The 15,213-nt window shown below is 45.3% G+C and overlaps 1 protein-coding gene across 2 annotated transcripts; it reads left to right on the top strand.

The window, feature by feature from the left end:
- The first annotated feature begins 204 nt into the window (after nucleotides 1-204).
- Nucleotides 205-9,917, top strand: LOC123412932 (F-box/FBD/LRR-repeat protein At1g13570-like). 2 transcript variants are annotated; one of them, XM_045105901.1, is made up of 5 exons: nucleotides 205-334; nucleotides 7,654-8,540; nucleotides 8,660-8,782; nucleotides 8,866-9,157; nucleotides 9,561-9,917. In XM_045105901.1, the coding sequence occupies exons 2-4, from the start codon at nucleotides 7,677-7,679 to the stop codon at nucleotides 9,130-9,132; spliced, it is 1,254 nt and encodes a 417-aa protein (XP_044961836.1). In that variant the 5' UTR covers nucleotides 205-334; nucleotides 7,654-7,676; the 3' UTR covers nucleotides 9,133-9,157; nucleotides 9,561-9,917. The 2 variants fall into 2 exon arrangements, with proteins under 2 accessions (XP_044961836.1, XP_044961828.1); XM_045105893.1 differs by having other exon boundaries at nucleotides 206-334; nucleotides 8,627-8,782.
- The last annotated feature ends 5,296 nt before the right edge of the window (nucleotides 9,918-15,213 follow it).

Consider the following 15,213-nt stretch of genomic DNA (forward strand, 5'->3'; position numbering starts at 1 on the left):
ATTAATGTGCAATTAATTTTTCTTCCAAATATCACATGTACGCATTTATTGCAATTAGTATCATAACACATTTATTAACGTGTATGTATATACTATATTAGAAGTGTGCTTATGTGGCAATAAAAAAAATGCGGCTCGCAAGCACCTGCTCGGCATCCACTCGCCGGCCGGCCGCCACCGTATTTTCTTGGTCAAGCCTGCCGGCCGGCGGCCGTGTCGTGCCGCGCCGTGCTGCCTCGCGACGATCGCACCGGCGGCCGTGGCAGGTGAAAGCAACCGAACCCAACAAGAGCGGGGGGACAGGAAGAGATCGGAGGCAGCTGCCCCAACCTAGGTGAGGCCCGATCGTCTCTCCCTTTGCTTCGCTCCGTCTTGTTACTCCTTTCCCTCAACCCCCGCCTGCGCTGGGTGATTCGTATGTAATCTTTTGTGGAACTCCTTGGGGATTTTAGGTCAGTATATGTTCTACAGTTTTTCGCCATTTTGCTGATTCAGTTTTCCAACACAAGACAACACAATCGGTTAGGGTAAATAGTCTATATGGCTTAGTTAACCAGGATTCCTGTGAAATTACAAGAGCCATAGGATTTAGGCAGGTGTGTCCTCTGGTAGGTAAACAGAAATTAGAACAGTGGCAACTTCAGTGGCTCCCTGGATAGATGAAGTGTTTAACTGAGAATCGTAATCTAAACCATTTCGCGGGTCCGTACCGACAAGGGGGTGCAGATTATGTTGCGATGTCCATCCAACTAATTAAAGCATGGTTTAAAAACATGCTTCGCGTTAATTTTGCGTTTTGCCACTGCCTTACTAAAAGCGCACGCTTTTTTTTAGAAAAGAAGACATCGTCCCGGTCTCTGCATCGAGTGATGCATGCAGCATTTTATTAACCATGAAACCAGTCTTGTAGTCTTAAAAAAAAAGATACAAGGCGACCATCACGCCAGTACCGATGATATCAATTGACCTAGACGACTATCCACCTATCCTATTAGTATGACGTCATCCAAATTGGTTGAAGATACCCTGAGCTACATTCTCCCAACAGACACATCCAGTAACCAAAGGCTCCCTGGCTTTCAGAGGAGTGTAAGGACCACGTGCGGATCAAGGTGGTAGCCCTGAAGATGACCTGCAAAAAGTTAATATACCGTTGTCTGTTAAAACTAGATCATTTCTGCAATTACATACAGCCCACAGAAGTGCACAGGTTCCAGCACGAATAAGTTTAGCGTAATGAACATTAACCCCCTCCAGCCACGTCCCGAATAACATGTTAATGCTAGTAGGAGGAGAAATGTTAAAAGTAATACGTATCGAGCGCCATACAAGTTTAGCCATAGGACAATCTAGAAAGAGGTGCTTAATATTTTCTTTATTCTGACAGAAGCTGCATCTTTGATTTCCTTTCCAATTTCGCTTGGCCAAGTTATTCTTAGTTAAAACAACTCCTTTGTGAACAAACCACATGAAGATTTTTATCTTAAGGGGAACCTTGACCTTCCATATATGCATGGATTTTGGAATAGGTGAAGAATCAATGAGGTGCACATACATATATTTTACTGAAAATATACCATTAGTGGTCAGCCTCCATTGAATACTATCAGGGCAATCCGAGAGGCTAATATCCATTAGTCTTTTGACTAGATGCAGCCATCTAATCCATCTATCACCAATCAAGGCTCTATGGAACTGAATATTTAGAGGAATCTCACGCAACACTGCCGCAACGGATGTCTGTCTGCGTTTAGCAATATTGTAAAGCTGCGGATACTTGGGGGCCAAGGGCTCCTCCCCTAGCCATGTATCCTCCCAGAATCTAGTTGGTTCACCATTACCTATGATAAACCTAGTTCTGTTAAAGAAAGCAATCTTTGACCTCATCAGACCCTTCCAAAAAGGTGAATCGCCCGGTCTCGCGGTGACCTGAGCTAAGGTCTTTTGTTGTAGGTACTTGTTCTTCAGAATTTGTACCCACATACCTTCAGTTTCCACAGATAATCTGAATAGCCATTTGCTAAGCAGACATCTATTCTTGACCTCTAAATTTTCAATCCCCAAACCTCCCTGTTCCTTCGGTCTACACGTAATATCCATCTGGCCAGCCTATACTTGGTCTTGACCTCATCACTCTGCCAGAAAAATCTAGACCGATAGGAATCCAACATTTTCCGCACCCCAACTGATACTTCAAAAAAGGATAGAAGAAACATGGGCATGCTTGTTAATACCGAATTAACAAGAACCAAACATCCTCCATAGGATAAAAGCTTGCCCTTCCAGTAGCTTAATTTTTTTTCAAATCGGTCCTCGATACATTTCCACTCCTTAATTGTCAACTTTAGGTGGTGGATAGGGATCCCTAAGTATGTAAAAGGTAGATTACCACCCTCACAACCAAAAAGTTGATTATAAGTAAGCTGTTCTGCTTTTGCGTTCCCAAAACAGAAGAGTTCACTTTTATTAAAATTAATCTTCAGCCCCGATAGCTGTTCAAATAAGCATAATATAAGTTTCATGTTTCTGGCTTTTTTAAGATTGTGTTCCATGAAAAGGATCGTGTCATCTGCATACTCTAGAATAGAGACACCTCCATCAACTAGATGTGGTACTAGTCCCCCTACCAGGTCTTTCTCATTAGCTCTCCTGATCATGAGTGCCAACATATCCGCAACAATGTTAGATAAAATAGGGGACATAGGGTCCCCTTGTCTCAGACCGTTTAGTGTCTGAAAGAAATGACCCACATCATCATTTACTTTAATACCAACACTTCCCTGTTTTATGAAACAATCGATATGCTTACGCCATATCTCACCAAACCCCTTCATACGTAGAGTTTGTTGCAGGAAAGACCATTTCACTTTGTCGTGAGCCTTTTCAAAATCTACTTTGAATAACACTCCGTCTAGTTTCTTGGAATGCAATTCATGCAAAGTCTCATGCAAGACGACGACCCCTTCAAGAATGTTACGCCCAGGCATGAAGGCCGTCTGCGAAGATTGCACCACCGAATGTGTCATCTTAGTTAGCCTATCCATTCCCACCTTTGTGAAAATTTTGAAGCTAACGTTCAACAGACAAATTGGACGAAATTGTTCAATTTGCGTAGCACCCTCCTTCTTTGGTAGCAATGTAATGGTACCAAAATTCAGGTGAAAGAGTTGTAGGTGTCCAGAGAACAAGTCATGGAACATGGACATAAGGTCTTTCTTGATAATATGCCAACATTTCTTATAAAACTCAGCCGGGAACCCATCCAGACCGGGAGCTCTACCGTTCTTCATACCCTCAATAGCATGTAGCACCTCTTTCTCTAAGAAAGGAGCGGATAAACACTCATTATCGGCCTGTCCAACTTGAGGAATATCTTCTACCCGATGCTCATCCATAGACACAAAACTATGATCCGAAGCACCGAACAACTATTTATAGTAATTTGAGATATACAATTTTAGATTCTCATGACCTACTATTGTACCCTCATCTTGCTCTAGTTGTAAAATTCTCTTTCTCCTATGCTTGCCATTGGCAATTAAGTGAAAAAATTTGGTGTTATTGTCCCCTTGGACAATTGCCTTAACTTTGGCTCTAAGTGCCCATTTCATTTCCTCCTCTCGAAGGAGGACTCGAACTCGTTGTTCAGGCTCGCTCTTCGACAACCTTTCGTTTTCATTCAACATGCAGGTCTCTGCCTTACGATCCAGAGCATCTATAAATTGGAGAAGTCGGTCTTGCTCATCCTTATAAATCCCAGAGACATTCTTAGCCCAACCTCTTAAAAAATGTCTAAGGTGTCGGATCTTGTTTTGCCAGATGTCAACATTTGACTTCCCACCCACTTCCTTGTTCCATTCCCTAGCAATTATGTCCATGAAGCTCTCACGTGTGAACCAACTTGATTCAAAGGAGAAAGCATCTTTTTTCCCTTGTGAGTGGCATTACCAGAGTCTAGGAGAAGTGGAGTGTGGTCAGATATAGCCCTTTGAAGTGCACATACCGTAACTAGCGGGAACTTCTGTTCCCAATCAGCGCTAGTAAGCACCCTGTCCAACTTTTCAAAAGTCTGGTTTTGTAGAGAGTTCGCCCAGGTATATTTCCTACCTGAGAGATCAATCTCCCGTAGGTCCACGCTCTCTATAATTGTGTTGAACATAAAGGGCCATCTACCATCAAAGTTATCATTGCTTTTTTCATCAGCACGCGTGATGATATTGAAATCACCTCCTACCAACAATGGTAGAGTATCATCACACATCCGAACCAGATCAGCAAGAAAGTCGGGTTTATGCTCCGTCCGGGTTGCACCATAAACAGCAACAAGAGCCCATTGAAACCCGTCTCCCTTGGATCTAATCCGAAATTTGACCGAAAACTTCCCCAACACCACTTCTCGCACTTGAAGGGTGTCACAACGAACTCCAAGTAAGATCCCTCTGGATCTTCCTCTTGGAGGAAGACAGTGCCAGTCAAAATCAACTCCAACTGATAAAGATTTTAGGAATTGCGATGTAAAATTATCCCGCCCTGTCTCTATCAGCGCCATAAAGTCAAGACTATGCTCTAACGTCGCCTCTCCTAGGAACCGAATTTTAGCCAAGTCTCTCAAACCTCTGCTATTCCAAAAAATTCCTCTCATGTTTCATCATAAAAAAATTAGCAATCTTAAATCTAGCACTCCTACGCACTGCAGAAACCGGATATACCCTCCGTTTCCAAGTCTATTTTGACTTTTCAGAATAAAACTCCTCGTCCATATAACGAGAAATGTTTGTGCCAACATCATTAAGTTGACTATTAGGTTGTTGATGATCATGGAGTACTTCATGTCCCTCTTCTAGATCATCACTTGGGACTAAATTTTCACAAAGCAAATTCAGACCCCCCCCCCCCCATTTCGGTTATCTCAGCATCATTCATTGGTTGCACTGCAGCTAAGTTTCGAATAATGTCTAAAGCCCTATCGACTTCTAAGTCTAGTAGGTCATTAATAGATTTCGAAACTTCTTAGCTAGTGTTACCCAAGGTAACCCCAACGGAAACTGCATTATCTATAATTTCATGCGATGAAAAATGAAGAATAGAATGTTCTGTATTGATTGACATACCTGTCGAATTCTGAACATCCTTCATTTTGGATGCCCGCATAGCACGACCCATCTGCAAGTCATCCACATATGGCTGAGACTGTACCCGCTGACTGGACCTTCTATCCGGAGTCATCGGATTCGGAACTCCTCCAAAAGCTATAACTTCGTCAACAGAGATCGGTGCAGATTCTTGTCGTGTTGCAATCGCATGAGCAGACTCTGTGTCCACCTTGGACACAAAATCCGATCCAGCCAAGAAGACCGAAGCATCAATAGGCAGAGAATCATCGGCTTGCGCTCCTCCTTCCAGCGCGGCGATGCACAGGGAAGCGTCCGGCTCGGCCGATGTGCCTCCCCCTGCGCACACCCTCCCGTCAGTCGACAGCATACCAGCGCCAGCTCCGGCTGGCACTCCTCCACCCAGCGCAGCAGCGCACAAGGGAGCATCGGGCTCGGCAAGGGTATCGCTCCCCACGCGTGCCAAGCCGCCAGCTGTGGCTGCAACACCTCCATCGAGCGTGGCGACACCGTGTGTTTCGTCAGGCTCGCAAGCAGTGCATCCCCCTTCGCACGGCAAGCTGCTAGTCGACTTGGCTCCAGCCAGATACTCCCCAGAGACGCCGGCGGCAACACCTTGTTAGGGTGCGCAATAGTAAGATCCACCTTACTCCGAGGATTCTTCCCTAGGAACCTTGGCAATCTAGCCCGAAGCTGGCCCTCCTTGTGTGTCATCCACGTGCTCCACCAACTCTAGCCGGCGCAGAAGCTGGTTCGAAAGAACCAAATCTCAGCTCGTGAGAAGGTGCAGAAGCCGAGTGGGTACCTCCTGTACCTGAGCTAGGCGAAGACTGTTGGAGTTTCGGTTGCCTAGTATGCTCGGAGGGATGATGATGTTCTGACTCCTTTGAACCAGCCGCATCATCACCATCATTCATATGGACGTCCTTGTCCATCACGGCTTCATCAAACAGTGGAGGACTCTCAATCTCGAGCTGGAGAGTATATCCCATCCCCGCATGAGTCCATAGGACCTCATACGGAACAAGCTCAATATCAGGAACACTAACCAGCAACCTCGCAACACCTTTAGCTCTAGCGAACACCATGTCCACTTCCTTTGTTTTGCCAATGAGCGACCCCAAACTCCAAGTAACCCGAAAATCATTAATAGCCCTGGACGGAGCTCCTCTAAAGCGAACCCAAATCTGGGAAACAAGCTCTCCTTGTGGCTCCTCGCTTTTCCAGGCATCAAACTCAAGCACACAGCTAGTGCTTGGCACTCTGCACATGCCAAACTTAAGCAAGCGAGCCAAACCCTCCTTGGTAGGGAAAACGACCTTAATACATTATCTGCAATCAAGACAGGTTCCCACCTGAAAGTTGAGGAGACGAGCTCCTTAAGCTGTTGCACCACCTACTCAATGGTCATATTCCCACGTGTCACAGTAATTGTACCAGTGAAACCAGCATCCGGTGTGTGAAGTGTTGCCGTAACAGCCGGCGACTCAAAGAACATCAATTCTTGACAACAAACACCATATATGGTCACGACCGGAATATGCCCAAGCGTAAGAGGACACTTAGTCGAACCATGTATAGGCTTCAAGCAAAACTCACAAAGCTCGGACTTGCACTCAGAAACAAAGTGACCCGTTTCACTACAGCGATAGCACGTCATCTTCTCTTTCTTTCGTGCCCATTTGGAGGGTATATCACCTCCTTCCTCCTTGGCAACAGCAAAGCTCTGATCAGCCGGACCAGGATCAGCCACCTCCTTGACTGGCTCCTTCACTGTCGCCACGCTGGGTACATCAATATCTGCCGGCGCATCTTGAGGAGGTAGAGGAGGCTTCGGCTTCCTTCCTCCCCCTCTACCGCCCCAGTTATGTCGAAAACCACCTCTCTTCGGATGTGGGGGACCAGATATCCCCGAAACAAATTTGCCCGGCGGTGCATTAAACCCATTGCCGCCACCACCATTGTTCTGCCACGCGTATCCACGCCCACCTCCTGAGGACGAAGACCCACGATGTTGACCATCCCCATAAGTGTTCACTCTGTCATCGCCCCACCGCCCACGCGGCTGTAACCGGTTGGCATCGGCCACACCTTGAGCACCTGCCTGTGCAGCAGCAACCGGCGGCCTCCCCGCCTCTGCAGCAGCAGTCGGCGGCCTCCCCGCGCACGCTTACGCGTAGATTAAGTGCATTTTTCCTCTAGGCGTTTTGCTATCGACTAGAGCCTAGGCGCACTTAAGCGGTCGCTTAAGCGCACCTTTTTTAACTATGATTTAAAGTGGTGCCAGTTAACCTTTTCTGGGCGTTCAACAGAAATGCTTATCTGATTACTAAGAGTTATCATATAGAGATGCTAAATTTCTAATATGTGTTGCTTCCTTAAACATTTTTGTACATCTTTTCAGTACAATAAGATATCATATCAAGAGGATGAATGCATCCAATTCGGGATCGTCTCCCTCTTGCTCCCTTTTCTAGTGTACCATTTTTAATGTGTGGCATATTAGAGATTTATAGGTTATCTTGTACCACATTACGTGCAGGTTCTCACAGTAAAGTGTACCAAATGGACCATGGGAGTTCCCCAACGAAGGTACGTAAGTCTGTTGTGGATGAAGATTTCATCAGCAATCTACCGGAAGCTCTCAAAGACAAAATCCTATGCTGTCTGCCAATAAAAGAAGCTGTTGGAACTTGCCTCTTGTCAAGGAGTTGGAGGTACACATGGGCTTCAATGACCGAACTGATGTTCAGGAGAGCTGATTTTGCTTCAGGAAATGGCAATGCAGACGATGACACATGCAGATTTCTTAAGTTCACTGATATGTTTCTCTTCCTCCACAACGGTCCAATTCTGAAATTTGGCCTGAATACCATAGAGAATGAAATGGTATCCACTGGAGGACACCTTTCCCGTTGGATGCTTATGCTGTCAAGAAATAAGATTAAGGAGATTCAACTTTGGACAAGTATACGTGACAGTTACAAGATCCCTTCTTGTTTCTTCTCCTGCCATGAACTAGAATATGTATATCTGCGAGCTTGTTTTTTCACTAGTTTACAGTTGCCACCTCTATCTAAAGGCTTCAAACAATTGCGTACTCTTCGTCTGGAATATGTCAGCGTGCAAGGAAGCAGTTTAGAGGATTTAGTAGCGAGTTGCCCGAATTTGGAGAAACTTAGTATTTGTAGATTGTGCAGCAAATCCAATATCAATATTCGTTCAACAAAGCTCAAGATGCTAACAATTGAAGGCCGGTTTATACACCTCAATCTGCATGCTCCTTATCTTACTTCTGTATGGATTGGACTGGAACTGAAATCTGACACAGATGGTGCTTTGACGGCCAGATGCAACTTCAATCTTTCTCCATTTATTGCTTCTCTTTCTGATGTTGAGACTATTAGGTTTCATGGACAGATCCTTGAGGTAAGAAACTGTGATGGCAAAGTTTTCGCTGCGTGCTTATTATTTCACTGTTTCTTATTATGTTTAGGGGCCTATTGCCATTTCAGTGCGTAGAACATGAATTTCTGATTCTCAAGCAGCCAAGATTATTCAACCGGCTGACAGAGATAAGCCTGGAGATCAATCTCGGTAATCTCAAGCAAGCAAATTTTGCCTTGTCCTTATTTCAGCATGCCCCCAACCTACGACTTGTCAAACTAAAGGTACAGATGATGAAATCGTCGACTTGCTACATATCATAAATTTCCATTGGAACATTGCTCAATTAACAGCCTCTACTTCGCAGTTTATTTCCAGGAATTCCGTGGTACCAACGGTGCATTTCTGGGAATCATTAAACCGTGATGTCTGTCTCTTCCAGAACGTTGATGTAGTTAGTCTGTTCAACTTTACTGGCTCCTTTGCAGAGCTAGCCTTCTTGAAACTTCTACTTGAAGATGCACCGGTGTTAAGAAAAGTGAGAATAAGCGACAAGGGATTGGACAAAGATGTCCTAAAAAATCTTCTGATGATGAGAAGAGCATCAAGGGATGCAGAAATATTGATTCTTTGAGACTTGTTTCCCCCACTCGAAAAAGGTGCAAATTACGTTTTTCTATTGACGGGAAAATATTACATTTCTTCGTCTTTTCAGTTACTTTACATTAAAGTAGGTTCACTTTAAATAGGAATCTGTAGAATAAATGCAGATGTTCAATTTGGAAATAGCAGTGCCACCTTCAGACGTCACTTATATTTCTTCTACCATTTTGGGTCATATCTGAAATTTAGTGCTATGGTTTGATCGGTCCATTTCAGATTGCTTTTAGTTGATAACATGCAAGGGAGAATTCTGAGCATGAACCTGTTTGTAAAAGATGAAAATATTGACTAATTGTTCATTTTATATACTTCAGTTCAGCATTATGAATTCGGTTTTGGTCTTGGGCAGGTCAACTTCAACACCCTAATGTTTTATCTCTACTCTGTTTCCATTGATAGGATCAAGTCCAATCTAATGAAGGAACCAGTCAAGACGATAGGAAGGAACGGTATCAAACTCGTGCTGGGAACTTCGAACAACTCTACTACTATGGTTTGGTGCGATCTTGTAAGACGCGAGCTCTGAAGTTAGGGTGTACCCCGTGGTCCTGTGAAAAACAGTGTTGCCTCAAGAGTTGCTTACCTGTTGTGTCAAAGTTCAGAAAGAAAATGTTTGTCAACTTAACTTGTGCTGTGCAGCCTATTGCCAAATTTGCTGGGTACTCTCAGTGTATTCCTATGGGGTCGCTAGGTCCTCTGTTATGTCTCTTGTGTGTTAAAGTTGGTATGATAAACTTCACTGGTTGCCACCCCTCAGTAACGTCTCGTCAGGTTCAAAACCTTGCTCTAGTTCGTAGTATGATCTACTACCTCTGTTCACTAATGTCAGGTGTTTTGGTAGTTCAAATTGAACTGCAAAAAAAAAATACACTCTATTTAGGAATGGAGGGTGTACTTTACGAACTCGTGGTAGTTCTGTTTTGAAGTGTTGCCGCCATTCGAGAATGCAAAGCTTTGCACCTGACGCACTACGTAGCTCTTTTTTTACCGCTTTGGGTCGTACTAGAAGTTCTTCAGTCAAATGTCATTAGTCAGGTTCAGTTGGTTTACATTGGCTCCGTGGCAATGAGAAAAAGGAGGACCAACTGTTTATAACCCGAGATGTTTTTTTACCTAACCTACTAGTACTCGTATTTGACAAGACTATTTTTGCACGCCCTGGAACGCGTAGTGAATTACTCCTATAGCGTGCGCTTTAATTTGTATAAGTTCGACTCATTGACTCTAATTGTTTGTCTTTGAGATTTCAGAAAGTCAGCTTTGCTAATTTTTTCAGTCAACTTTGCTGCCCATAGAAGAAAATATAGTATCACGCATACGCTTTCTCAGGGATTAGGATCGAGTCCGGTCTCGAAAGTAACAAGACGAGAGACTTGGCAACAGTCAGCAAACTCGTGGTTGGAACTTGGATGGCCCCACCCCCTATCGCCCAGTGTGATCGCGTAAGGCATGAGCTGTAAACCTTAAGCACCACTGTTTGCTACAGCAGTGCAAAACATTGACAGAATCAAGTTGATTTCTGAAAGAAGAAGAAAACATTATACTAGTACCATATTAGAGTTTCTTGCTTGCTGTGATAATTAATTCAGGCAGTAGTAGTAGTACTTGTTTGTACAGCAGGAAATGTTCCAAGAGAAAATGTGCAAAAAAAAAAGATTGGTAAACAGGAGTATATTAGTTCCCCTGCAACAACAAAAAAATATTAGTTAGCAAAAAGAAAAGGTACACAAAAATGCATTTCAAGATGACCAACACATGATTGGTGAACACTACATTAGTTAGCAAAGGATGATAGCTAGCTTATAGTTATGGGCAGTTGGTTGAGCAGTTAATTATCATGATGAGGCGTCTTTTTAGAAGCGGTTAGCAAAATTGTGATAAAATAATTCTGCGGGCGCCGGGCCATGAGACCAAGTGCGTGAAGATATGACGTGGGTGTGTGGTAGACATTGTCTTGTCGGTTGCCAAACTGGAGATTAGTCGTTCCAAATTGAAGACAAGACCGAGTTAGATTTCAATATGTTTGCCCCGTAAAACAATAGTAGATGTCAATTTTATCTTGCAACAACCAGCTGCCCGTGATAGCTCCATGAAAACGCTATCTTCAGCAGTTCAGCTGTTCAGGTTGGCATGCAAAAAACTGGAGTAAAAAATCACTGTCAAGATTCAAACAAACACCTCTAATAAACCGAACAGTTTTCGTCGACGGTGTGTTTTTATTTAATGGAATCGTAGCAGATTTTCTGTTAACTTAAAAACAATTCAAACAAACACTCTGGGTTGTTACTTCGGAACCTTGGATCAAGAAGATGGGCGTGGGAAGCTCATGAAAAATTGAAACCACGACGAGATAAACATACGGTGCTAAAATTCGGTGTACTGCTGCCGGGAGAAGAAGCTGCTGGGCATCCCAGGCTCGAAAAGCACATGCGAAGCTGTAGCAGACGACGAGCACTCGCTAGCAGCAGTACGCGTGTTGATGGCCCTGCCGCCGTTCAGAGCAGTGGCAGCGTCCCCCTTCGTGCCTGGTGTCACGCCCCTCAGCTCACGCACCGGCGCCGCGGTTTCGCGGCGCGGGCGGAATCGAAAAGAGATCGAAAACCGTATTATCCCCCGCCGCGCACGAGGGCCGCGACACGGCTCGCCCGCGCGGCATCGCAACAAAATTCCGCGCTTTCCCGCGTGCCTCTCCTCCGCTTTCCGGGCTCTCTCACGTGGCTGCCCTCCCTCGCCGTGGTCCGCTCGTCCTGTCCCTGCCGCTTCGTCCCTCTTTTTGTAGGAGTACTACTGGTTTTGTTTTATCCTTCGGGCTACCAGCAGGTGAAACACATGTGTCCCGAGTCAAGCGGCTGATATAACGTTTTTATAGACACACAGAACACACACCACGGCTACGACGACACGGCTTGCCTGGTCGAGTCACAGGCACAATAACGAGGAGGCAAGACTCACATATCAAGGGGCTCGTCTCGGCCAACACTAAAAAACCTACATCACAACCCTAACTATACACATAGGCTAGATCAACACCCTTCACACCTATGAGTCGGCGAGTGAACTGGATCTGGAGAAGGTATCGTCCAAGGGAAGCCGGTGCCGGCGTACATTACGTCCCAAGAACCCGTGCCAACAACATCCTCGACGAAGCATTGGCGAAACCATCACCTTCGAAAACAATTCTCGCGGCCTCCATATCACCCTGACACCACCTTCAAGGAAGACGCGACGTAGTTGTTGTCTCGCTAGCGAGCAAGCCTAAGGTTTTCCCTTCGTGTCCGGGGTAGGGTGCATACATGGCCAAGGCGAAGCCTTCAAGGAGGAGACGGTACCCGCGGCGGTGGCGACATCTGCAACGGTAGTTGTTGCCTTGGGATTTCTCCCCGGCCAGTCCGGACCTAGGAGCACGTCGGAACAACACCATCTAGAGGGGACGAAGCAAAGCCATCGGCTTGGAACTCCCTCCGTCGCCACGCCCAACCACGAGGAGCTACGAAGCCACCGCGCTGCTGCCCTTTCACAGCATCATCGTCGCAACAAGCACTGCTGTCGCGCCAGATCCGGGGCCCTCTGTCCATGATCTACCGGCCACCACCCACCGCACGACACACGAGCCACCACCGCGTCACCTACACGGACGCGCCACGCTAGGAAACGCTCAACGTCCCACAGATCGACGCCACGGAGTAGCCCCCATGTCGCATCCCCGGACCGAACAGGGGCACCACACCTTGCGAGGGACGAAGCGCCCCACCACCACCTTCCTCAGAGCTGGCGCAAGCTTCGCCGGCAGCTCCTTCGGTGGCAAAGAGGTGGGTGAATGGGGAAGGTGGCGGCGACGTTGGACTAGGTTTTCCCTCGTGTCGCCCCGAGAGGAGGACGACACGGTGGGAGTGGGTGAAGGAAAAGTTCTCAATTATATTCATTGGACGGTCATGCAGATATAGGCCAGCCAGTCTCTCCTCTCCTCTCGCCGATTTTCGATCTTAGGGCCTTCTTTGGTTGGGAGGAAATTCATAGGGATTCTATAGGATATGATCCTACAGGAATATTTCCTTTAGATCCATTTGTTTTGTAGGAATGGATTCCTATTCCTACATAGGATTGATATCTATCCTTCACACTTCAAAGATGAGCTTAGACTCAATTGAAAATTTCGTATGATGTAAATCACATGACATCTCTTTTACTATTTCTACTCATGGGATTTAAGTTACATGTCATTTAGTTTCCTACAAGTTTTATATTCCTATGATAATCCTATCCTATGAAAGAAGGCATGGTACTACGACACATGTGTCCTGATCTGTGCGAGATTACCAAGTGCTATTTGGCGGTTTTACATATGCCACTCTTCAAACTGGATCACTAATAAATGATGTGGCCGCTTGAGCCTTGGATTTCGGTCTGACTTGTTTCTAGTACTACTAGTTTTGTGCTAGTGCTCAACAAGAACATGTTTAGATCTTGAAAAAGGAATAAGGAAATGTTGGTCCATGGTGAAAGAGTAAAATGCACTATAGCTATTCGAACTTGCGCCGCGAGCTCTCTTTGATCATTCTAAAATAGAATACAGACACTACGGTCGCTTTGTATAATGGGACATGAGAATACGGTCAATGTTCCACGTACAGAGCCGGTACACCGCCTGTTTGACCAGTCCATAGGTGCCATGTTGGTGTGTGGGGGGTTACTAAATGGAACGACACAAGTTGGAGGGGTTATGTGCAAAAAAACTCAGCTCATCCAAATCGCCTTCTTCCTCAAATCCCTAGCTATGTTCCCTTCCTATCCAAAGTCCCACTCGCGGCTTATCGTTGCCGCGTGTGTAGATTATACCATCATCACCGCCACCTACTCCCTTCGTCCTCGTCCCCATCATCGTTCACATGAGCACTAGAACAACAACCAACAAGTTCATGTGCTCTAGTCGCCGCGAGCAGACAGTGGTGGTGCCTCTCACGTCATGCCCTTGATGTGGCAATAGAGTGGGGTTTGACGTCTCCAGCACGGAGGAGCACGACAGATGGGTGTTCTACAAATGTGTCAATCATGTGGTAAGCATCCGACGATGTGATTTTGTTGATTTGAGCATGTTGTGCTCTTAAAAAATGTTGGATTTCACGCTTTTAATTGTTTGTGGAATGGTTGTGTTTTCTAGCATAGGGAGATGGAATGTGTGGTATACCTTGTGCATCATTGTTATCTCGTTGGGAGTGAAGTTGTTGATGTTATTGGAGTAACATAGGATAGGATGTAAGAGCTTGAGAGACAAAGAGATGAAAGGATAAGGTGTGCAGATACAATTGCGAGTGAAATGGAGGTCATGGTTATGCATGGAGCGCCCACGAACATGTTGAAAATATGCCCTAGAGGCAATAATAAAATAGTTATTATTAGATTTCCTGTTTCAAGATAATCGTTTATTATCCATGCTATAATTGTATTGAATGGAAACACAAATGCATGTGTGGATATATAGACTAAACAATGTCTCTAGTGAGCTGCTACCTCTTGAGATTGCGTTGGTTTTTCCCTTGAAGAGGAAAGGGTGATGCAGCACAGTAGCAGTAAGTATTTCCCTCAGTTTGAGAACTAAGGTATCAATCCAGTAGCAGTATCAAGGCAAGTCTCCAAAGTACCTGCGCAAAAACAGCAAACTTGCACCCAACGCTACAAAGGGGTTGTCAATCCCTTCACGATTGATTGCAAGGTGAGATCTGAAGGCGGAAAGTGCAACAAAGTAAAAGTGTAAGGCTGAAAATATGATGTGAAGTAGACCCGGGGGCCATAGTGTTCACTAGAGGCTTCTCTCATGATAGCAAATATTATGGTGGGTGAACGAATTACTGTCGAGCAATTGATAGAATCGCGCAAAGTCATGACGATATCTAAGGCAATGATCATACATATAGGCATCACGTCCGAGACAGGTTGACCGATACTTTCTGCATCTACTACTATTACTCCACACATCGACCGCTATCCAGCATGCATCTAGTGTATTGAGTTCATAACAAACAGAGTAACGCCTTAAGCAAGATGACATGATGTA

Source organism: Hordeum vulgare, chromosome 1H (genome assembly GCF_904849725.1).
Source record: "Hordeum vulgare subsp. vulgare chromosome 1H, MorexV3_pseudomolecules_assembly, whole genome shotgun sequence".
Taxonomy (NCBI): Eukaryota; Viridiplantae; Streptophyta; class Magnoliopsida; order Poales; family Poaceae; genus Hordeum; species Hordeum vulgare.

Bases quoted from the DNA above. Each gene is read 5' to 3' on its own strand.
- LOC123412932 (XM_045105893.1), top strand. From the start codon at position 7,677: ATGGACCATGGGAGTTCCCCAACGAAGGTACGTAAGTCTGTTGTGGAT. The intron at 8,541-8,626 runs GTAAGAAACTGT...TTGCCATTTCAG, and splicing joins TTCATGGACAGATCCTTGAG to TGCGTAGAACATGAATTTCT. The intron at 8,783-8,865 runs GTACAGATGATG...TCTACTTCGCAG, and splicing joins TACGACTTGTCAAACTAAAG to TTTATTTCCAGGAATTCCGT.